The 25267-nt window shown below is 40.4% G+C and overlaps 1 protein-coding gene and 1 long non-coding RNA gene across 2 annotated transcripts in view; both read right to left on the bottom strand.

The window, feature by feature from the left end:
• Positions 1–25267, bottom strand: part of LOC132119633 (uncharacterized) — a 151197-nt gene that overhangs the window by 103071 nt on the left and 22859 nt on the right. The window contains exon 3 of the mRNA XM_059529769.1: positions 10793–11092. Within this exon, the coding sequence (XP_059385752.1) occupies positions 10793–11092 (300 nt within the window). The remainder of the gene's footprint in view (positions 1–10792; positions 11093–25267) is intronic.
• On the bottom strand, positions 3377–4929 carry LOC132119090 (uncharacterized). The gene is made up of 3 exons (XR_009426115.1): positions 4838–4929; positions 4341–4750; positions 3377–3472 (listed from the first exon to the last, which is right to left on the bottom strand). It is a non-coding gene; the product is annotated as an uncharacterized LOC132119090 (long non-coding RNA).

Raw genomic sequence — 25267 nt, 5'->3', positions numbered from 1 at the left:
CTTGAAGTAATGTGCTGAAAATCATAGTCTCTAGCAAAGTCTTTGAAAGCACTTTCACTAAACTGTGGGCCATTGTCAGTAAAGAGAATGTTGGGACAGCCCCATGGTGCAAAAATGTACTTTGCACGTGTTGTTTCATCGGACAAGTTTTGAATGTGAGCAATGTCAATATATCTTGAAAAATACTCCACGATTACCAAGTAATGTTGCTTATTCACTTCGCAGATATCAGCACCAATTCTCTCCCATGGACAGTCTGGCAGTGGAGTAGATACAAGTGGCTCCTTCCTTTGGGTAGGGCTTGATTCTAGACAGTCCTTGCAGCTGTTAACTAGCTGCTGGATTTCCTGACGTAAGCCTGGCCACCACACACTACATCTGGCTCTCTCTCTACATTTTCCAATGCCTTGGTGACCGCTGTGCAATCTTTGCAGTATGCCAGACCTCATATTTTGGGGGATTATGATCCTGTCATCAAAAAGCACAAGGTCCTGGAAAATTGATGACGTGCACTGTAGTATGATTTCAAGGCTTGAGGGACATTAGCTGCATTTCTGAGCCAGCCATCAGTCACATACTGCCTCACCTTTTGTAGCTCAAAATCCATCTCTGTCTCTCTTTTCACAGATTCCGGCTTTGTGGGAGAAATTGGCCATGCACCACTGACTGCATTCTCATCGGCTTCCACTTCTTGCACTAATTCAGAGACCACTGATGAAATGGTTGGCTGAGGGTGTCGTGAAAGCGTATCAGCGACCACCAGTTGTTTGCCAGGTACATATTGTGCTGCAGGAACGCATCATCCGCAGCAACAGCCTTTGACATCTTAGGAGAACTGAATCAAGATCATTTGCATTGATCAGAGGAATCATTTGCTTATGGTCGGTTTTTGCAGGATGAAACTTTACAATCCATACAAAAAAACGGTAGAATTTTTCACAGGACCACACGGCCGCCAGACACTCTTTTTCGATCTGGGCGTATCTTTTTTCAGCATCGGTCAGCACCTTGGAACAGTAAGCCACTGGTTTCAGCTGTCCATCATGGTCCTGCAGCAAATCCCCCCCCCCCCCCGACCATAGCCCTCTGAAGTCACTGCTTGTGTTCCTGAATACTAAAATATTGTCCATAAAAACTGCAACTCCTTCAGGGTGTTTGAGGATTACTGACATTTTCCATTGAAAGATTTCGTTTTTTTTTTTTTTTGTTTCAGATAAACACAATTCCTTATTTGCCCTGTCTTCTTTGGAACGGCCACCATAGGGGCGCATTACTCAGAAGCTCAGTGATCTCCTCAACAACACCACATTGTACCATTCTCTCTAGCTCTGCCTTGCCTTTTGGAAGCCAGGGCATGGGCACCCGTCTTGCAGTGTGCACACTGTATGGTACAGCATCGTCCTTTAGGCAGATTTTAATGGGTTTTGTCTTCACTAATCCCAGTTCAGAAAAATAAGTGGGTTGGAGCTCTTCTAGCCTCTTAACTAAACCCATTTCACTTGCTGCATCACGACCAAGGAGATTGTTTACATAGGTACCAATCACCACAAATGCTTCAAAAATATACTGCTCATCTTTAAAGGTAGTCTTCGCTCTGAACTGACCTTTGCATTGCAATATACCCCCAGGGCTCTCAAGTTTCACATTAATATTGTTAAGTTTTGGCTTGTACTTCAAAACTGTGAAGGCTTTCTCAGAAATGACACTTATGTCAGCACCTGTATCAATTTTAAAGTCTATGTCTGTGGCCTGAATTAGGAGTGTGACAATCCAAGCTCCACTAATGTCATGAGTTAACTCACCCAGGAAATGTGTTACACTGTTGCACTCTTGTGGTTTGCTGACATCATGGACTTCTCGGGTTCTACAAACTGCAGCGAAATGACCCTTTTTCCTGCATTTGCGACACTCAGCACCTTTTGCTGGACAAATTTCACCTTTCCCATGATTTCTACCTCGCTGATTTGAGCACTGACGCTGGCAACCTGTTCATTAATGTGTCCACGGACTTGTTCAGACTGCCTCACGAGCTCTACGGCATTTCTGAGTGTCAATTCGGGTATTAATAGGAGCTTTTCTGACAGCTCTCTATTCTGAATCTGGATCACTAGTCATTCTATTTATTTATTTGTGCTATTTACTCAATGTTTTTTTCAAGTTTGTAGGTGTCCAGGTACAGAAACCGAATAATTAAATGTAAGATAGCACTGCATTGTCTTCATTGTAAAAATTAAATATACAATAAAACCAAAATTTATTCAGACACCTTCAACATTTCTAACATTATCAGAGTTTATTTGCTATAGTTTGGAAAATGGTAATAAAATATGACAAGAACTCAGAGTTAAACTGTGTCAGAACAAATTCATCTTTTTAATGCCAGATAACTTTGAAAGAAAGATATGAAATCAATTACAATCAAGCAAAACTTCAGACAGCTGTTATTATGACAATATTTACACAACTGTCAATACTTTGTTGACCAATTACCAAGCAATGCTTAATTTTGTTCAGACAGTGTTGCATTAGCAATTCAGGAAAAAACACATAAGCAAAACAAGGTGCTTTTTATGGTGCTGAATAACTTTGGTCCCAATTTTATTATTATTATTATTATTATTATTATTATTATTATTATTATTATTATTATTATTATTATTAAATTTTACTAGTAGTCCACTGTATGAAGAATTTTGGGTATAATGTCACAGTTCGCTTTATTTAGCTATACTCACTTGCATAAATGTATTACAGTGTCCTGCACCTACTATAGTAATTATATATATATATATCATCAAAAATTATATCTGGTGTCTGAATAATTGTTGGTTTGACTGTGCATTAATTCTTGTTAAAACTACAAAGTAATTCAGTCAAGAGCACTTTATTTATTTATTTATTTATTTTTTTACTTACAGCAGCTAGTAGCAAAATTAGACGCGGTCACTTTAAGAGACAATGAATGCATCCAATATAATACACAACCGATTTTTTTCTTAACTGTTTACTTTCCCTTAAGACATAACCGACAGTTATTTCGAATATACTTTCCAAGACGGGTATTTTGACATATTTTGTATGTATTTATCGGTACAAGAGCAAAAAGAGGCAAATTTGGTGTTCAATCGTTTTGAGACGCATCTTTCTGCATGTGCCCTGTGCGCACAGAACACCACGGGTGCTGAATTGGGCTCTTTCATCTGACTCCCCAAACCAAAGCAGCTTTTGGTTCAACACGATTCATTTACTGAAATCAAGTACCACATCAATGCATCTTTTTCTTCATTAAAGCAATAAGGCTGCTCATACCTGCTTTGCTACCAAGAAAGCAAAATATGTATTCTCTGTTTATGTACATACCGCACACTCATTTTTGTTTAGGTTTATCTTCATTTTTATTGCATACCATAGTGAATAGGTTAATGATTTCATACACACAGCTAGACACAGTGGTCCCCTTATAGGTACACTTCTGCTCCTTAAAGGCAGGGTAGGTAAAAAATTTATAAAAAACTTTTTTTTCAAAATTTGTTTAAACTTTATTTATATATCAATACATAATTAAAATGTAAGTACTCTGAAAAAGAAAGTATAAAAATCGAGTGTCTGTAGACCTCTCACGACTGTTTTAAAGACAGCTCATTATTTCCATTCACTCCACCCCCTCCCTTCTGGGCTCCTTCCAAAGCCTCTACTCTACTACGGCTCGCTAAGTAATGTTATGTTAGCTATATTACGCAGCTACGTGTGCTAATGACACATGCTTCATGAAAAAATAAACAAAAAATATGTATGATCAAAATACAAAAAGAAAGATTTACCTGTCCAGCAGAAATAAAGCCATCAAGGAGTCACTTTTCAGCCCCTTGAGTTCCCTCAGTTCTCGCCATCGCTGGAAAGCCACGCCGATATTAACTTGCGTTTTATTTCTTTGTTTATCCAAAGACGTTTTGTTCATTGCCTTTTCTTGTACTGTTACTGTCTTCCTTTTTTTGCCTGGTTTGCTGAATTTTGCTTGCTGTTTCTCTGCCATTGTTTTGGTATTCCTAGGATCCATGCCTGTTGAATTTCTCAAATCAAACGTGCGCGCGCAAGTGGGCAGGTCATGTGTGGCAAAAGGGTGGTTGCCATGGTTGCGAGAGAGTGACAGTCGCCTAAGCCAATCCTATGTTTCGTCCCTAATGGAAATAATGAGCTGTGTTTAATACAGATTAAACGGTCTAGAGTCACTCGATTTTTATACTCTTTTTATCAGAGTACTTACTTTTTAATTATGCATTGATATATATAGAAAGTTTAAACAAATTTGGAAGAAAGTTGTTTATAAATTTTTTAACTACCCTGCCTTTAATGCAAAAATATAATCAGATAATCATATGTAAGCTACTGCATAAAAGCATGCAGATAAAAGTAAGCAGTTCAGATGGTCATTGATCTGAAAGTAAAACAAAAAAACAAAAAAAAAACAGACAAATCCAGTAGGACACTATGATCATTTTCTGAAATTGTTGCAGTTCAGCTGTCAACTTTGTTGTTAGAATTCATCTCATCATATGTTAAAAGCAATGTGTGTTACAATAGTTTAATAAAGAAATGTATACATTTAGACTAAAGATTTAATACTTTAGCGAAAGGAAAAGAAAGTAAACAGGTCATCCATGTTTTGAGGGGCAATCAGAAGAGGTTAAAAGAGATGTTGTTTCTATCTGGCAGGAGGTGTAGTACACCTCTGTGAGAACATCAGCAGAACCTGCAGAGACACAGACTTTATTATCATATGTTTCTATATCATGGAGTTTACCAGTGTACTTACAACTAAACTTAATATTGTTCTTACTGGTAAAGCGGCACAGAAAGATGAATCCTATGAGTCCAGACAGAAATAAACCAATAACAGTGAAAACCAGCACTACGGAAAGCCATGAGCCTGTCAGAAGAAAGTTTGTTTTAATTATTAAATTTGTATTATTTAATTACATTACGTATATAATTAAATTATATTATTAGTATTTAAGCCATTTTTATATTGCAACAAGGGAATGAATATGCATAATTGCACTAAATCAGATTAATTATGTTCAGATTTTTAGAATGATCATTCAGTGCTGTGAAAAAGTTTGTCCCCATCATGATTTCTTCAGTTTTAGTGCATATCCCTTACAAAATAGTTTCAGGGGGGGAAAAAGAACAAAAATAACAATAAAACAGAGTAAGACTAAGTAAACATTTAGTACTGTCAAAGACTGATCTCCAGTTATCAGAATTGTTTGGTTGCAGTTGTTGCTGTTTGCAGGTTTTTTTTTTTTTTTTTGTAATACACCGATACAAATATATACTATATGTGTTGCCTTTGTTGTATTTAATTTGAAGATCTAAAACTATTTAATATAAAATATGTTCAAGAGGAGAAAAATAAAGATGGGGAAATACATTTTCACAGCACTGTGCAATGTACGTAATATATGATCATGAAACAAGTACATTTCAAGGTTTGTGTTAGATTTTGCAAATACTCAGTTGTGTGTAGTGAGTGAATGAACAACCTTCATAGTGAGTGTGAACAGTGTGAGGAACAGCTGCAAAAGAAAAGATCTCAAATTAAATCAGATTAGAGTACAAATTGAATTACTGCATGATGATTACAGACATTAGTGTTTCTTTCTACATTAGTTTCCACAGACAATGATTAATTATAGAGTTTAGCTGTATCTATATGACACTATTTGTCTACTAATGCTTTGAATGAACAGGAACAATCACATTACTCAGTAAGAAGTGTTTTTTTTTTCTCACTCTCTTTGAAGAAGTTTAAAGTGAAATGCGCAAAATGCATCTGCATGCTTGTGTCCCAGACACGCCAGGCTCCAACACCACCCAATCACAGCACACACCATCACCAGAGTACTAATCACACTCACCTGCTCCTCATCTACAGTACCTGCAATCTCCCCAGCACTTAAAAGTCACACACACATGCAGTCACTGTCCGGTCTCGTTCACAACTAGGTCAATACCTACCTGCTAACTCTGAGGACTAACCATATACCTGACTTACCTCTCTCCAGCGATCTCCAGTGTCCTCCTGTTCCCATCGTATGTGTGTGTGCTTCATCTTCCTCCATCGCCTCAAGCTACTACCTCTCGGATCATCTCACCTCCCAAGACACCAGCACCGTATCCTCACCCATTGCTCACCTTAGTGCTTCAGTTTGATTCATCATTGTTCTCCTTCACCTCTGCTTGTGTCAAATAAACATCATTCCCTGTCATTCTCTGTCTCCGGTCCCTGACTACTGTAACAGAAGACCGTACCAAGAATGATCGACACAAGCATGAGCCTCCCAGACCCCTTCCAGGACTTCGTCGACGCGTTGCGTCGGACGATCACCAGCCTTCCATTACCCCCTTAACCAGCGAGCACTTCAGGAAACAACATCACCTCTTTCTCACCTACCGTGCACGCCAGTTCCATGGCCAAACCGGTGCCCTTCTCTGGTTCGGCGGAGGAATGCAGCGGATTTCTCCTCCAATGCTCGCTGGTCCTGGAGATGCAACCGCATCTGTACCCCACCGAACGATCAAAGGTAGCCTTCTTAATCTCCCAGTTGCAAGGTAAAGCACTACAATGGGCCGATTCCATTTGGACCCAAAATTATTCTGTCATCCAGTCATATTCTAGCTTTGTTTACCACTTCAAATAAGTTTTCAGTAGACCTGCCTGGGATTCATCCATTGGTGAGAAACTTTATAGTTTAAAACAAGGAAAAATTACTGTCAATGAATATGCTCTTAAGTTCAGGACTCGCGCGGCCACAAGTGGATGGAATGTGCAAGCCTTGCTGACCACCTACCGTCAGGGATTGGATCCTCGAGTGCGGTTGCATCTTGCTGCATACGAGGACACCATCGGGCTCAAACACTTCATTCAACTATCCATCCGCTTCGTCACTCGTATGCAGTCGTGCCTCGAAGAGCACCAGGGCCAGTCACATGCCAACTCACCCCTCTGCCGTCCAGAGACCGTCAGCTTCCCAGAACCAGTCCATGAACCCATGCAAGTAGATTCCACTCGACTATCGATGACTGAACGGCAAAGACGGCAGGCCCAGAATCTCTGCTTATACTGTGGATCACCAGGGCATATCATCTCCCTATGCCCCGTCCGTCCTCCTCGTCCCATGGTGAGTGCCATTTTCCCTTCCAAGTATCAGATGAAGCCACTCGCCACTGTTTTGACACTTACTGCCGCTGATTTTTCCCATCCAGTCTATGCACTCCTCGATTCTGGGTCAGCCGGCAACTTCATCTCCGGCACCCCCTGCCGTCAGCTCAACCTCACTACCGCGGCAACGCCGTCAGCCTACCAGATTCACGTCAGATACCACATTCAATAACTGGAAAACCGCTAAGCAGGAGACAAGTTTGCCGCAGTGTCGGCCCACTGACCCTCCAAATCGGTCTACTTCATGTAGAGAAGATCCATCTGCTGGTTCTGGTGAATCCACCACTGACATAATACTATGGCGCCCATGGTTAGAGCAGCATAATCCAGTGATTTTGTGGAAGGCCGGCGAAGTCCTGAAGTGGGCCAATTCCTGTTTCCGAAGCTGTCCGTCTGAATTTACGGTTCCATCCACTTCTCTCCCAGAACCACTACCTGTCTGCACCACCTCCATTGAGAGTCCAGTTGAAAGACAATCAGTGAATATCCCATCATGTTACGCCCCCTTCAGTGACGTCTTCTGCCCCAAACGTGCCTCCAAGCTGCCCCCACACCAGCCATTGGACTGCGCCAAAGATCTGCTTCCGGGTGAGCCAGTGCCAAGGGGAAGGATCTACCCCCTCTCCATCCTGGAAGAGAAGGCCATGGAGGATTACATCAAGGAGGCGCTGGCGCAAGGCTACATCCGTCCATCTACCTCCACTGCTGCTTCGAGCTGCTTCTTCATGGAGAAAAAGGACGGAGGCTTGCGGCCATGTGTTGATTATCGCTCCCTCAACAATATCACCATGAAATTCCAATACCCTCTTCCTCTCGTCCCAGCAGCCCTGGAACATCTCCGTGGTGCCACTGTCTTCACCAAGTTGGACCTCTGCAGTGCATATAACCTCATCAGAATACGTGAGGGGGACGAGTGGAAGACAGCCTTTATCACCCCTACTGAACACTATGAATATCTTGTGATTCCTCTAAAGGGACTACCCACAGCTATGGAAACTGCGGAGCTGATGTTCAACCATGTCTTCCGGTACTTTGGCATCCCTGAGGATGTTGTTTCTGACAGAGGTCCCCAATTCATCTCCCGAGTCTGGAAGGCCTTTCACTCCCTCCTAGGTGTGGCCGTCAGCCTGTCATCTGGATACCACCCTCAGTCAAACGGGCAGACAGAGAGGAAAATGCAAGAGATTGGTCGCTTCCTTCGTACCTCCTGTCATGGCCACCGGGACTCTTGGAACCGGTTCCTGGGGTGGGCGATTACGCACAGAACTCCCTGCGCCAACCTTCCACCAGACTCACTCCATTCCAGTGCGTGCTCGGCTACCAGCCCTCGCACTTTCCCTGGTCAGGAGAACCCTCAGACGTACCATCCGTCGACTTCTGGTTCCAAGAGAGCGAGAGGGTCTGGGGCTCGGGCCACCATCAGCTACAACGGGCCCTACGTAGACACAGGATGACAGCTGACCTTCACCGCTCCGAAGCTCCAGCATACCAACCAGGACAGAAGGTCTGGCTGTCAACCCGAGACATCCGCCAGCGTCTACCATGCCGCAAACTGAGTCCCAAGGTGCGTTCCATTCGACAGGGTCCCTACGCAGTGTTCACTGCTCCCTACTCCCTGAGCACGGTACAGTATATCAGTTGAAGTGGACTTCACTGACAATAACCGCTCATTTGGAACGCCCTGCAAACGTCATCAAAGAAAGTCAACGATGGGGTCGCGCAGATTATGATATAACATAAATATATAGGACTACATTCATATTTTAATTTTTATTTACAATCACATTTAAAATATGTACACTATACAATAAAAAAAGAAAAAACACTGAGTACTATATAATGAAAAACATATGTTTATTATACACTTTAATTGACTATTGCTGCTATTACTTGACTATTAACAGAATTGAAGCCCTGCTGTAACTGTCATGCAAATATGAAAATAAACTTTTATTTGGTTAACTGTGTATATATGTGTTTTTAATAAATGGTCATATAATTGCATAGCGGTCTTGTGCGCCTTCTTCCCGCACACAGCCGTATAGTAAACACTGAGGTAAATAAAGTACAATAAAGAAAAATGGCAGAGCCTCATCTGCTTCTAGTCGCTTTTACATTATCATACCTTTTAACAATCCGTAATGAATATGAACGAAGACAGCGAAGACGGCTGTTCTGACTGGTGGTTACGTGCTGCGCACAATTACAGTTGGGGGATAATCCCTCTCCCCTTCCTGTGAAGTGATGTATCGATATTCCCTTATTCCCTGTGCCGTGCTCAGTGCCCTTCGAACAGAACATGTTCGCTCCCTTCGGATTGGAATCTCACTTAAAATGGCGGAATATCCTGTAAAGTCCACTTCGCAGTACACTTACGGTCAAATGGAACGCACCGCCAGATTCATTGGCCCATTCACCATCACAGAGCAGATCAACCCAGTCACATACAAGCTACACCTCCCTCCTGAGTATCGTATCCACCCCACATTTCATGTATCACTCCTCAAACCCCACCATCCTTCTGTATCCCTCTCCACAGAGCCTGGCGTAGTTGCAGCCGACGCCCCCCTTCCACTCATCCTGGACCATGGTGCTGCCTACGAGGTTCGTGAGATCTTGGATTCCCGACGCCGTGGTGGACAACTTGGTCCCACGCAACGACATCCTGGACCCGAACCTGCTGGACACCTTCCACGCTATTCACCCTGACAGACCTGCTCCACGGGGAAGAGGAAGACCACCACAACGGGGTCCTCAGCCCTCAGGAGCGGGCAGTGGGGAGGGGGGTACGGTCACAGACACGCCAGGCTTCAATACCACCCAATCACAGTGCACGCCATCACCAGAATACTAATCACACTCACCTGCTCCTCATCTACCTGCAATCTCCCCAGCACTTAAAAGTCACACACACAATACCTACCTGTTAACTCTAAGGAATAACCATATACCTGACTTACCTCTCTCCAGTGTCCTTCTGTTTCCATTGTGTGTGTGTGTGTGTGTGTGTGTGTGTGTGTGTGTGTGTGTGTGTGTGTGTGTGTGTGTGTGTGTGCATCATCTTCCTCCATCACCTCAAGCTACTACCTCTCGGATCATCTCACCTCCCAAGACACCAGCACCGTATCCTCACCCATTGCTCACCTTAGTGCTTCAGTTTGCTTCACCATTGTTCTTCTTCACCTCTGCTTGTGTCAAATAAACATCATTCCCTGTCATTCTCTGTCTCCAGTCCCTGACTACTGTAACAGCTTGTGAAGTAGGTTTAATTTTAAAAATGATATTCACTCACAAGTTCCTGTGGCAGTTGTCAAAGCCTCATCAGTTGAAGCTACACAGATATTGCAATGACATAAACTGCATTTAGTTTGGAAATAAAACTTAAGATGAGTTTACTCACTTGTTTTTGTGGCAGTTTTCAAAGTTTTATCAGTAGAGGTCACCATTGAGACTATCACACAAGGGACAAATACAAGTAGATGTGTAGTCATTTGTTTTGGAGAAAATGTATTAAGTTTTACTGCTGTAAAAAAAAATCTGTTATTTCAAAATATGAATATAAAAACTCACTTTGGACTTTTACTGTCACTGGATCAGAGTGAGCAGATGGTTTTTGAACTTGTTTCTTCATCACAGTGTAGAAGCAGCTTATTCTCACAGATGAACTCTGACCTCCAGACCAAACACTGATCTGAGATCCAGTGAGTGAGAGCTGACATGATGAGCTCACTTTTAAGTTACTTTCTCTTCCATTTATGTTGAAGTAACACTTCTCCATCTTCAGATCTTCAGTATTCTCACAGCTCAGCTCAACTGAGTCTGTTTCCAGAATAACTGAAGCAGACATTCTTAACTTGGCCTGAGGAAGATCTGATGAACAAAACATATATAATGTGTTTAGAGAGATCTCAGAATAGAAGCTCTTCAGAAAGCTGCAAATATATTTACTCTGTCTGTCCTTTTTAGTCATGTTCTAATGTTATAATAATAATCAGAAAATGTGTTATCAGTAACTTACAAGTTTTACTGTATGTTGTTGTGGTTTCAGAAGTAGGCATTACAGTTAAAGCTGTTGAAAAATCATTGTGAATTTTGCAATGACATTGTAAATGTTCAACAAATAATCACGAGTTTGAAAGAATGATAGTTGTTTTGAGGACATTCAGAATGGAGTAAGAACAAAAATGATTTAGAAATTAAATAACTCACAAGTTGTCATGGGTCTTGATGTAGTCATATGTTCAGCGGTGGTTGGTGTTGAAACTGCAGAGAAAATGTATCAGAATTACAGGGAATCAGTTTACATTATTATATATATATATATATATATATATATATATATATATATATATATATATATATATATATATGTATATACAGTACAGATAAAAGAGTTTTCTTTATTTTCATGACTATGAATAACTCGATTGGGTTCAGGTCCGGTGACTGTGGAGGCCAGGTCATCTGGCGCAGCACCCCATCACTCTCCTTCTTGGTCAAATAGACCTTGATGCCTTCAGTATGACTCTACAATTTTCATAGTCATGAAAATAAAGAAAACTCTTTGAATGAGAAGGTGTGTCCAAACTTTTGGTCTGTACTGTATATATAAAATGTCAATGAGTGTCCTATGTCATATTTACATAAGATTTTACAATATCTGCACTTTTTGAGGTGTTAATAGACAGTTATGGTTATGGTTAAGGTTATGGTTACGGTTACATTCATGTTCATTTGTTATCTTATTTTTCGCGGTTAAACTGAATGTACGTTAGTTTCCTAAACGAAACGGCATTATGTAATAAAGATTAGCATAATTATTTTGAGGCCGTTGAAGTGGTAATTGTTAAAAGTATGTTTTGCATGTAATATTTCAGACTTGTCGAGCTCGTGTCTTCACTGTGTCTGCACTGAGAGTTAAAGACACAGAAGCTGTTTGTGTGAGGAGTCACAGACTGTGAGGAGGAGACGGTGTTCTTCTGAAGAGAGGGACAGACGGGTTTAAGGAGAGTCAATTTCAGAATTCCAAGTTATCTTTATTTTTACTAAGACTAAAATAATGTTTGTTGTTGTAGATGTTGAAATCCAGAGACAAGATAACTTAATTCTTTTGAGACTAATGTGAGTTATTTTTTTTTAGAAAATTAATGTTTCTGTTGTGTCCTGCCTGTTTACTTCACATTTTGATGCAACAACAGTGTGATTATATGTTCATATTTTATTTAAACCATTTATGTCCCTTTTTTCTTTGCAGAACTCTAACTTTGGAGTTAAGGACACAGAAGTCTTCTTGTGTGAGGAGGCCGTTTTCTCAGCTTCTTCAGAAGACAGGGAAAGATAGTTTAAGGGAAGAAAACTTCACGATTTCATGTTATCAGTTATCAGTTGTTGTTGAAAGCCAGAGACATAGGAGAGTTTAATTCTTTTGAGATTTATTTAAGTTATTTTTAGAAAATAAATGTTTCCGTTGTCTCCTCCCTGTTTACTTCACATTTTGATGCAACAACAGTGTGATTACGTGCTCATTTCATTAAAACCATTGATGTCTGTGTTTTTTATTGCAGAACTCAAACCAACTTTGGAGTTATCTGATCTGGATAATCATCATACTTGGTCTTCCCTCTTAAAGGAATAGTTCACACAAAAAATAATTTACTTGTCCTCATGTCATTCCTAAACCTATACTTATGTCTGTCTTTACAACACAAATTAAAATCTTTTTAATTTTCTCATAATTATTTGTTAATCCATTTATAGTCTAGATAATCAGTATTTTTAAGGCTCATAAATACAGAGTTATCGTAGAAGTAATCCATTCCGATATTTATATATGAATAAATCTTAAATTATATAATAGTGAACATGTATGTTAAAAAATAAAATATTGGTCTCCCACACTTACAATGGAGGACAAAAATTAAGAGAATATTAAATATATTTATTTGTGTTCCAAAAATTAGCAGCATTTGTATGGGTCTGGAACAACATGGGGTAGAGTAAATTATGACCATTTTCATTTTTTGGTGAACTAACCCTTAGAATAGCAGCCCTCCACGTACATGAACATTTGTGAGGTATGTGAATGTCATGTCTGTTTTAATGTTTCAGTAAAGAAGCTTTCTGAAAGCAATTTATTTATTCAAACAATATCACCTGCCCTCTCACTAGTGCTGCCATTATAGCATTCTGGAGCACTGTGGTAGACCGAGACATTAAACAACCACACAAAGTGTTGAAACTTTAAAATAGATTATTTACCCATCCTTACTGATGTGAAGACACCTCTATCTGAAAATGGATAGTTACATTAAATGTTCTCTTTTTTAAAATGTGTTTCTCTTTTTAGGCCACTGCTGAAGAGCAGGCGGTGACTGGATGAATGCTGGTCAAAGAAGAGCATGTGCTTTCCCTCCAATCTGATGCAACGGTGGTTTTAAAGGAGGACACTGCCCTGGATGATGTAAAAGATGTCACATGTGCTGATGGGGCTTCTTCGTGATTATATCAAATATGCTAAAGAGATCATGAAAACTGACAGTGATGCATGATCTGTATTCACGGACTATGAAACAAACTAAGTGTATAGAATTTGTAAAAACAATGTAAAATGCTTGTTCTGTGTTTAGTAGAAGAGTTTACACTCTGTCATTCATACACATGTTTAATTGTTCAATTATTGTATAATAGTGTTTATATATATATTTTAATACAATATATAAAATTTAACAAAGTCCAATTTGATTTTAAAAGTTATATTCAACAAATGTTCAATGCTTTATTTATGAACTCTGTAGCTGTTAATGCCATACTTTTCTGCATTTCTTCTTACATGCATGTTACTTTTTTACTTTTCTCTTGTTTTTAATAAATATTTACCTTTTGATAGTCATTCTGATAGATAGATAGATAGATAGATAGATAGATAGATAGATAGATAGATAGATAGATAGATAGATAGATAGATAGATAGATAGATAGATAGATAGATAGATAGATAGATAGATAGATAGATAGATAGATAGATAGAAAAAAAGATAGAAGTCATGGTCTTTAGTGGTAGTGGCACTTCTGTGACCCCGTTGGTTGATCTGGGTTCCTTAGCACAGTTTCACAAGCAAATTATTACTAATCTAGGGGTAAAGATGGACATTGACCTTGAATTTGACAACCAGATTAAAGCCGTAGTGAAGTTCAGCTTTTTCCAGTTAAGGCAGCTGGCAAAAATTAAACCAGTCCTTCAGAGACAGCACTTTGAGACAGTAATTCATGCCTTTGTGACCACTCGGCTGGACTACTGCAATGCACTTTATTTGGGGCTTAATGGGTTCTCCATTGCCCGTCTGCAACTGGTTCAAAATGCTGCTGCTCATCTTTTAACTGGCACAAGAAAGTATGAGCACATTTCACCTATTTTAGCTTCACTCCACTGGCTGCCTGTTCATTTTAGGATTCAATTTAAACTACTCTTATTTGCTTTTAAAGCCTTAAATGGCCTTGCCACACCGTATCTCACCGAGTTGCTGCACCTCTACATTCCCAGCCGCTCTCTCAGGTCAGCTGACCAGCTGCTCCTGACAGTGCCTAGAACTAGGCTAAAACTCAGAGGAGAAAGAGCTTTTGCTGTTGCAGCTCCAAAACTATGGAATGAATTGCCACTACACATCAGACAAGTCTCCTCACTGTTTCATTTTAAATCTCTGCTTAAAACTTCTGCTTAAATCTTTTTACTCTGGCTTTTAACACCAGGTAATCGTGATTAATGTTATTTAAATGTGTTGTGTGGGCAGTGCATTTTATTTATTTATTTGATTTAATTTTACTTATATAATTTCATGTTGTTTTATCTTATTCTATTACTTTTATCTTATTGTGTTTATCTTTTTATCCTATTGTGTCTTTTATTGTTGTGGTGTACAGCACTTTGGAAACCTTGTGTTTATTTAAATTGTGCTATATAAATAAAGCGTGTGTGAAAATCAAGTTATAATCAGTAAGGCATGTGATGAGCTCATATACAGGTGCATCTCAATAAATTAGAATGTTGTGGAAAAGTTCATTTATTTAAGTTCTGAAATTCATGCATTAAATAAATTCAATGCACAGAGACTGAAGTAGTTTAAGTCTTTGATTTTTTTATTGTGATTATTTTGGCTTACATTTAAAAGAAAGCCACCAATTCACACAACAAATTAAAATATGGTGACATGCCATTCAGCTAATCAACTCAAAACACCTGCAAAGGTTTCATGAGCCCTCAAAATTGTCTCTCAGTTTGGCTCACTAGGTTCCACAATCATGGGGAAGACTGCTGATCTTACAGTTGTCCAGAAGACAATCACTGACACCCTTCACAAGGAGGGTAAGCCACAAACATTCATTGCCAAAGAAGCTGGCTGTTCACAGAGTGCTGTATCCAAGCATGTTAACAGAAAGTTGAGTGGAAAAAAAAGTGTGGAAGAAAAAGATGCAAGACCAACCGAGAGAACCACAGCCTTATGAGGATTGTCAAGCAAAATTGATTCAAGAATTTGAGTGAACTTCACAAGAAATAAACTGAGGCTGGGGTCAAGACATCAAGAGCCACCACATACAGACGTGTCAAGGAAATTGCTGAACCACAGACAACGTCAGAGGTGTCTTACCTAGGCTAAGGAGAAGAAGAACTGGACTGTTGGCCAGTGGTCCAAAGTCATCTTTTCAGATGAGAGCAAGTTTTGTATTTCATTTGGAAACCAATGTCTTAGAGTCTGGAAAAAGGGTGGAGAAGCTCATAGCCCAAGTTGCTTGAAGTCCAGTTTTAAGTTTCCATAGTCTGTGATCATTTGGGGTGCAATGTCATCTTCTGGTGTTGGTCCATTGTATTTTTTTTTAAAACCAAAGGCACTGCAGCCGTTTAGCAAGAATTTTGGAGCACTTCATGCTTGAAGATGAAGACGCTGATTTCATTTTCCAGCAGGATTTGGCACCTGCCCACACTGCCAAAAGCATCAAAAGTTGGTTAAATGACCATGGTGTTGGTGGGCTTGACTGGACAGCAAACTCACCAGACCTGAACCCCAGAGAGAATCTATGGGCTATTGTCAAGAGGAAAATGAGAAACAAGAGACCAAAAAATGCAGGTGAGCTGAAGGTCAAAGAAACCTGGGCTTCCAGACCACCTCAGCAGTGCCACAAACTGATCACCTCCATGCCACGCTGAGGGAGGGAGAAATTAAAGCAAAAGGAGCCCCTACCAAGTATTAACCACATGTACAGTAAATGAACATAATTTCTAGAAGGTTCTTTCTACAATTTTTTTTTTTTAATAACATTTTTTATTGGTCTTATGAAGTATTCTAATTTGTTGAGATAGTAAATTGGTGTTTTTGTTTTTAATTTGAGCCAAAATCAACTAATTAAAAGAACCAAAGACATAAAATACTTAATTCTGTGTGCAGTAAATTTATTTAATACACGAGTTTCACAATTAGAGTTGAACTACTGAAATAAATTAACTTTTCCTTGACATTCTAATTTATTGAGATGCACCTGTAGAGCATATTGTTAAAGGATACAGAACATATTAAGGAGAACTTATAAAGAACATTTTTAAATATTTAATAATATATATTTTTTTTTAATCACTTTTTGTTTAGTTTCTCCTCTCATGGATTTCATTTTAGGCAGAAATGAGTTTCCATAGATTTGTCAGTCATAGCCTGTCTCTTTGAGATCTCAACTATGGTCATGTTTATCTCAAAAAGCTCTTCCTTCCGGTCTAAATGTATCAGATTGTTCACTTATCAAAGTCACATTGTGGTTGGCATCTGCCTGAAAAGGACTTACAAGTTATTCTCAGTAAGTTGAGTTAACAGATTACTGATTCAGTGTCTAATACACTGATCTATAAAATGACTAGATTTCTCTTTTTGATCAGTTGTCCTCCAAGATTTAAAAATATCCTACATAATAAATCTGGCTAGAGAATTATACAGGCATCTCTAATCATTAAATGTGCTCATGTAAAAAATCATAATAGTGATAACTCACCTCTGATGATGATTGTGTCACTGTGTGGTGATCTGATCTCAGGTTCAGTCTTGAGTGAATAAACACAGCTCATCTGTCTGCTGTTCACTGATTGTGTGAAGAGTTCACTATGACTTAAATAAAACATACAAAGATTCTTTCCAGACTGACTCCAGTGAGAGACACGGTGATCCAGAAGAACATCATCCTCAGTGTAGAGACTACAGATGAAATCAGCTCTGACTGAAAGTGGTATTTCACATGATATGAAGAGCTGGTCATCACTAACACTGATGAAGGGTTTCTGAAGGGAATCTGTTTAAAGACAAATGATCCAGTTATCAAAAAAATAGCAGTAACAGTTTCTAAGACAGAAGAACAGCAGTGAAGTATCTCACCAAGAACCGTTACTGTGGCAGGAGGAGAATTAGATGATGGTTTATTGATGCCTCGTTCATTTATTGTGTAGTAACAGTAAATGTAGATTGATTCAGGTGATTTTACACCTGCCCATCTGAGCACTTCAGCACCAGTGAGCTCAAGCTGACATGATGAACTGACTTTTATATTCCACTTTTCTCTGTTTATGGTGAAATAACACTGACTCGCTCTAACATCTGCTGGAGTCTCACAGCTCATCTTCACTGAGCTGGACTCTCTTATGACATCTGGAGATACTTTTACAGTAGGAGATTCTGAAACAACACACAACAGATCAGTCACTACATTACATCTCCTCGCTGACAATGTTTACAAGCACAATAATATTCCAATATTAATCACATATTTTTGGGTTCTAAAAACCTAAATAAGACTGCTGATTATAAACAAAACATTTTACTGCAAACCTCAGGTAGATTCATTTATAGCTCAAGACACTTTGTTCACTACAAATATGAACATACAGTACTTAATGAACATTAAACAGCAGAGATCACTTACTGTAAGACTGAACCTCCGTCAGGAGCTGAAACACTATGAAGATGAACAACTTCATTACAGCGAGAGTGAGAGAAGAGACGAGACTCACACAGTAGGTGAACTAAAAAGTAACTCATCAGACCACAGGAAACTGAATGCTTTGTGCAGTCCATTTTAAGATGAACATGATCATGATACCACATTCACAGTTGTGTGCACTGTAAAATGTTAGCAAACCTTTACTCTACAGTGGTCACAAGTTTAATTAAGTTTTAGGTAGATATAACTTTGATTTACAAATTTCACCAGTGTTTCTCACAGTGCTTGCAATTGCAGGATTCATAAACTATTGACTCTTATGAATTGGTCCTTTAAATTAATAGTTCAAAAGACTCGTGAACTCTGAATTTACAACTTTGAATCAGTCTGACTCCCCAAACCAAAACAGCTTTTGATTCAACACGATTCACTTACTGAACTCCAGTACCACATCAATGCATCTTTTTCTTCATTAAAGCAATAAGGCTGCTCATACCTGCTGTTTTACCAAGAAAATTATCTGTATGTTAAAAGCAATGTGTGTTACAGTAGTTTAATAAAGAAGTGTATCATTTCAATTCAATTTCAATTTCTATTTATTTATAAAGCACATTTAAACACAACTACCATTGACCAATGTGCTGTACAAAGTAAAAACAACAAAATCACAGATAAATAACACAACATCGAACCAGGACAACATCATCACCCATGATATACAGTAGTATAAGACAGATCAAATAAAAAAGTTTTTAACTTAGATTTAGAAATGGACAGAGTAGGGGCAGTTCTAATATCAGTGGGCAAACTGTTCCAGAGTCTTAGTGCCGCTACGGAAAAGGCTCGATCTCCCCTAGTCTTGAGCCTCGATCTAGGAGCTACTAAGAGCCTCACGTTGGCAGACCAAAGAGCTCTTGTAGGTTGATGGATCAAAAATAAATCAGAAAGGTAGGATGGTGCTAACCCATTCAACCACTTAAAAACTAATAACAGTACTTTAAAATGTATCCTATCCTGCACAGGTAGCCAATGGAGTGACTGGAGGACAGGAGTTGTATGCTCCCTTTTGCGAACTCCTGTCAGGGCTCTGGCAGCAGCATTCTGAACATCTAAAGGCGATTTATGGAAGACTGACTAATCCCCAAATAAAGACAATTGCAATAATCAAGCCTTGTGGTAATAAAACCATGTATTACTCTTTCAAAATTTGTAAATGAAAGAAAGGACTTAATTTTTACCAGGGTTCACAGCTGATAAAATCTGGACTTCTCAACTTGGTTGACCTGTCTATCAAGCTTTAGGGCACTATCTAACACCACGCCCAGGTTTTTCACACATGGCTTAGTGTAATGTGCCAGAACACCAAGATTTACATATAGAATAAGCTAGATTTAAGATTTAATACTTTAGCGAAAGGAAAAGAAAGTAAACAGGTCATCCATGTTTTGAGGGGCAGACAGAGGAGGTAATTCAATTATATTATTATTTTTTTTAATTATCGTTCAATGCTGTGAAATAGTTTGTCCCCATCCTGATTTCTTCTGTTTTAGTGCATATCCCTTACAAAATAGTTTCAGAAATAAAAACAACAAAATAACAATAAAACAGAGGCAACCTAAGTAAACGTAGTACTGTCAAAGACTGATATCCAGTTATCAGAAGTGTTTGGTTGCAGTTGTTCCTGTTAAAGTTGTTGCTGTTTGCAGGGTTTTTGTAATACATCAATAAAAATAAAAACTGTATTCGTTGCTTTTGTTGTATTTCATTTGAAGATCTAAGACTATTTAATATAAAATATGTTCAAAAAGAGAAAAATAAAGATGGGGAAAATACATTTTCACAGCACTGTACGTAATATATGATCATGAAACGAGTACATTTCAAGGTTTGTGTTAGATTTAGCAAATACTCAGAATAGCAGTTGTGTGTAGTGAGTGAATGAACAACCTTCATAGTGAGTGTGAACAGTGTGAGGAACAGCTGCAACAGAAAAGATCTCAAATTAAATCAGATTAGAGTACAAACTGAAGTACTGCATGATGATTACAGACATTAGTGTTTCTTTCTAGATTAGTTTCCACAGACAATGATCAATTATAGAGTTTAGCTGTATTTATATGACACTATTTGTCTGCTAATGCTTTGAATGAACAGTTACAGTCACATTTAAAAAAGCAGTGAAATAAACTAATACACTGAACTCAGTAAGAAAGTTTTTTTTTTTACTTTGAAGCAGTTTAAAGTGAAATGCGCAAAATACATCTGTGTGCTTGTCAAATATGGGTTTCATTTTAAAAATGATATTCACTCGCAAGTTCCTGTGGCAGTTGTCAAAGTTTCATCAGTTGAAGCTACACAGAGATTTCAATAAAAAAAACGAAGAAAACGAACAGTATTTATATAGTTTTTACCTCTTGTACACATCTATGTCCAAGTGATCTGAGTGCGCGAGTGCTTCCTGATGTGACGTGTTCGCGTGCTCTGGCTTAGTCGGAAAGTGCCGGAAGTGATCTCTCGCGCGTGTACGTCACTCATTGTTTACACTTACTGTCTATGGTTTACACAGAGATTTCGGAAGTGTTACCTTTCACTGTGAAGATCTAAACATATTTAGACATACAGGAAATTGCAATGGAAGATGATTTCAATATATCAACAGACAACATTTTTTTTTTTTACAACTATATTCATTTGAACCAGAATACACAGATCAAGTACTCAGGAGCGATCCACTGCAGTTGCACGTCTTCAAGCCTCAGAGAGACAGAGATCTCTTCAAGAGATTGGTGGTGTTTTAGTAGAAAGTGCTGTGAGATGCCAACAGAAGTGGAGAGCATATGTTGTCACTAATGGAACATAGCAATGCCACAACTACAAGATGACGACGAGGACATTGACAGTATCGCATCACACACCTGCCTGATCCTGAGTTTTCTCCGCTGTTGAGACGCAGCGTTTTGCACGTTGAGCGTGTGCACACTGTTGTGGGACAAAGGGGAAATAGGGAGCTGTTCCTTTAATGTCGTAAGGACGTAAATTGTAGTATGAGCGGAAGGTAATTATGGGTAGGGTAGTCCGGAACACGCATGCTCGTGTGTACAGCATTGAATCGAGCGGAGATGTATGTTTCCTTGTTTTCTGTTGTTTTCATTAGAGATGCGCTGAGTATTTGTGTTCACTGCAACATTGTGGGTCATGTGGATGCATGCCAGAGAGACCAATAAAGCAGCATACTCAGAACACTTGGTATAACTCATCATTTGCACGGATTTGAGTAACTGGTAAACTGTTACGCACACACTTACGGCTGCCGAGACGGAGAGCGCCGAAGTGAAAAAGATAACATTGGGGGCATCGTCCGGGATCTTGTTCGTCGCATTTGGTGAGTTATATGGACAATCTGTAAACTGAAGCAGATGTTATCAGAGAGAGAGAGCAACATGACAGATCGTGAGAGAGCGGGGATGACGGGAAAATACTCTCATACAAATAAGAGCAGTCAATTGAACCCTGCTATGTCTGTAATGACGGGGAATGAGGAAAAACGGACGCACATCTCATTCGCGGATTGGTTAAATGAATTGGATGTTCAAGTGTCCAATAGTGAAAGTAAAAATAATCCGTTCAAGCAAAGTTTTGTCCCTTGCCCTCAATCAGCTACAGTTAACGGATCAAAAATACCACCACAGACCATGAGTGAAACCAACCCCTTCAAAAGTGTTGTGGAAAGTGAGTTTACATATGACAGTGGAATTGACACACCGTGTTACATACAGAGCACGCCAGCAAATCTGAACTACTACCCACAAGCAGTGTACAAAGACCTAACTGCTAAACCAATGTCACAATATATGTCACCAATTAATCGCTTTCCACATGAGAGTGGGACAGTCAAGCATAGTGTTCATGAGGCTGAAAATAAAACTGCTTATATGAATGCTGTTGAGAGTTGTTTTCCTGAGTTTATTAGACCCAGCCTGCAGGGAAGAAAACCACGTCAGGCATGTTACGATCTATCATCTGACAGTGGAGAGGAATGCAGTACCCCAAGAGAAAGAATTCCTACTCTCCGACCAGGTCAGTTTGATGGTTCAATGTCGTGGAGAGAGTTCCTAAATCGTTTTGAGGATTGTGCCAGAGCTAATCACTGGTCTAAAAGGACAATGACTGTGCAGATGAGGTTTTGTTTGGTCGGAGCAGCAGGTGCTGTGATACATAAAAACCCCAGGTCGGGTAGATGGGATTACGTTCGCATTGTGGAGGAAATGGATGCTGCGTACGGGCCGTCATCCGAGCATGCAGCTGCCATCGGGATAGAGCTAAGGCAGAGGGTCCGCAAGGCAGGTGAGCCGCTACATGTGCTAAGAGATGATATCTATGAGAAAGTCTCCATTGTCTATGCAGATCGCTCTGAAAGCGATCAGCGTTGAAGTGTTCACTAATGCCATGGGGGACGCTGACATTGTGCAAAGACTGCTGGAAGAGCGCCCACGTACGCTGGGTCGTGCTTACGATATTGCTCATAGATACGAGACCACACGACGAACTGCCGCCAGTGTAACACAACTCATGCAGTCAGCCACAAGGCCAAGTGAACGGAGAGCCAGAGCTGCAGCAGTCCGTGAATGCCCCGAACCGAGTGAAAGTGAAGGAGAGGGTTCAGTGTCGCCACACTCTGATCAGAGACAGAAAGCATTCAGAATGGAATCCAAACCGCACCAATTAAGATTCAACAAACGAGGGAAAATTAATTGGGGAGAGATTGTATGCCACAACTGCCAAGGCATTGGACACATGAGACGGAACTGCCCTTCACCCAGGCTCGATCTGCCTCGTGTAACTCCAGTACTACACCATTCTGCTGACATCCAACCTACTTCCACCGTTCTCCAGGTAAAGGGCGCTGGTCCTGAGATGTGTATACACACACTGTTATACAGCATGGAGCTATGTGCTCTCTTGGACAGCGGAGCGAGAAGGAATGTGCTACCCCGTCACTGCTATGAGGCTATTAATGAAGGAGTTCGACCCCCACTTGAACTATCGACAGTACAGGCTCTGCAAGGAATAGGCCCTATAAATGTGAATGTTCTTGGGGAGGTCCACGTGCCGATACAGGTCGGAACACACACAGTCAGCGTTAACTTCATTGTAGCCGATGTAACAGAGGACACAGAAACAATTCTCGGACACCCGTTCCTGGAACAAGCACGAGCACGTCTCGACTTTGGCAGTCAGAAAATTGTACTGTTCGGGGAGCAGATACCTTACTTTAATCCCAAAAATAAACCCAGGGCACACGTTGTTAGAATAGCACGCACCGCTGTTCTGGAAGCAGGACGTGAATATATCGTGCCAGGAAATGCACATTTCCGAGAGCCTGTGCAGGGCAATGTGTTACTGAGTCCAACAAAAGGGTTTATGGAGAAACACAGAGTGTTGGTGGCACGGATTGTAGTTGATGCTCATCCCAATAAACAGATTCCAATAAGACTGTATAACCCAGGCACCGATGCCGTGCAAGTAAGGAAGGGGGCCATTGCCGGGTTTCTACAGCCTGCAAATGTCGTAAAGGTTGCCAATTCTGAGCTGCCAACTGCAAGCACAACCACCGCAACTGTTCCAAGTCATTTGCAGTCTTTATATGCTGAGAGTATAGTGCATCTGGGGAAATCGGATCAAGAAGAGCTAGCAGAACTCCTGAGCACTTATGGTGACGTTTTCTCGGCTGGACAGATGGACCTTGGTCGCACCAACCTGGTACAACATGACATCCAAACACGACCATGTCCACCGGTAAAACAGCAACCCCGAAGAATGGCCTTTGAGAAACAGCGCAGCGCAGACGAACAGATCCAGCAAAACCTTGACACTGGTTTAGCTGCCCCTAGCCATAGCAGCTGGGCTTCGCCAATTGTTATGGTCCGGAAGAAAGATCAGACATACAGACTGTGTGTGGACTATAGAATCCTGAATGAACGCACTATTAAGGATGCTTACCCCCTTCCGCGAATCCAGGATACCTTGGACACTCTGTCTATGGCAAAATGGTTTAGCACCCTGGATCTAGCTTCAGGCTATTGGCAGGTGGAGTTGACTCCGAGGGCACGGCAGGCTGCTGCGTTCTGCAGCAGGAAGGGGCTATTCGAATGGAACGTGATGCCATTTGGGCTGTGCAACGCCCCAGCGACGTTCCAGCGCTTAATGGATCGGGTCCTGGCTGGACTACAATGGGAAATTTGCTTAGTCTATTTGGATGACATAATTGTTCTGGGGAGGGATGCCAAAGAAATGATTCAGCGCCTAGCACAGGTATTCGAAAGGTTGCGCCAGGCCAACCTCAAGTTGAAACCTGCTAAGTGCTGCCTCTTCCGCCGCCAGGTGATCTATCTGGGTCATGTAGTTTCAGAGGAAGGCATCGCCACTGATCCTCAGAAGGTGGAGAAGATTCGAGAATGGCCACAACCTACAAGTGTTAATGAAATCCGACAATTCGTTGGTTTAGCATCTTACTACCGGCGCTTTGTCAGAGATTTTGCCACAGTGGCCAAGCCCCTTCATGATCTGTTGCGAAAGAATGCCAGATTTCAATGGACCCCTGAAAGTAATCAAGCATTTGAAAAACTGAAGGAGCTACTCACCACCGCTCCTGTTCTGGGGTATCCTATGGATCATGGCGACCTCATTCTCGATACGGATGCCAGCAATTTTGGAATCGGAGCTGTGTTATCCCAACTCCAACATGGCGAGGAACGCGTACTAGCCTATGGCAGTCGAGGATTGACACTAACGGAGCGGAATTACTGCACCACACGGAGAGAGTTGTTGGCTGTAGTGGAGTTCTCAGCACATTTCCGTCAATATCTTTTGGGCAGACCTTTTGTTGTGCGGACAGATCATAGTAGTCTGCAGTGGCTGATAAACATGAAAGAACCAGAAGGACAGTTGGCTCGGTGGTTGGAAAAGCTTGGAGAGTATGATTTCAAGGTTGTGCATCGGCCTGGGCGCCAACATGAAAATGCAGATGTGCTATCCAGGAGACCATGTCATTCAAATTGTGCCTGCAGCCTTAAAGAA

This window comes from Carassius carassius, chromosome 38 (assembly GCF_963082965.1).
Source record: "Carassius carassius chromosome 38, fCarCar2.1, whole genome shotgun sequence".
In the NCBI taxonomy this organism is placed as follows: Eukaryota; Metazoa; Chordata; class Actinopteri; order Cypriniformes; family Cyprinidae; genus Carassius; species Carassius carassius.
Note: the sequence above shows the minus strand (reverse complement) of the source record. Positions and strands in the feature narration are given on the sequence as shown.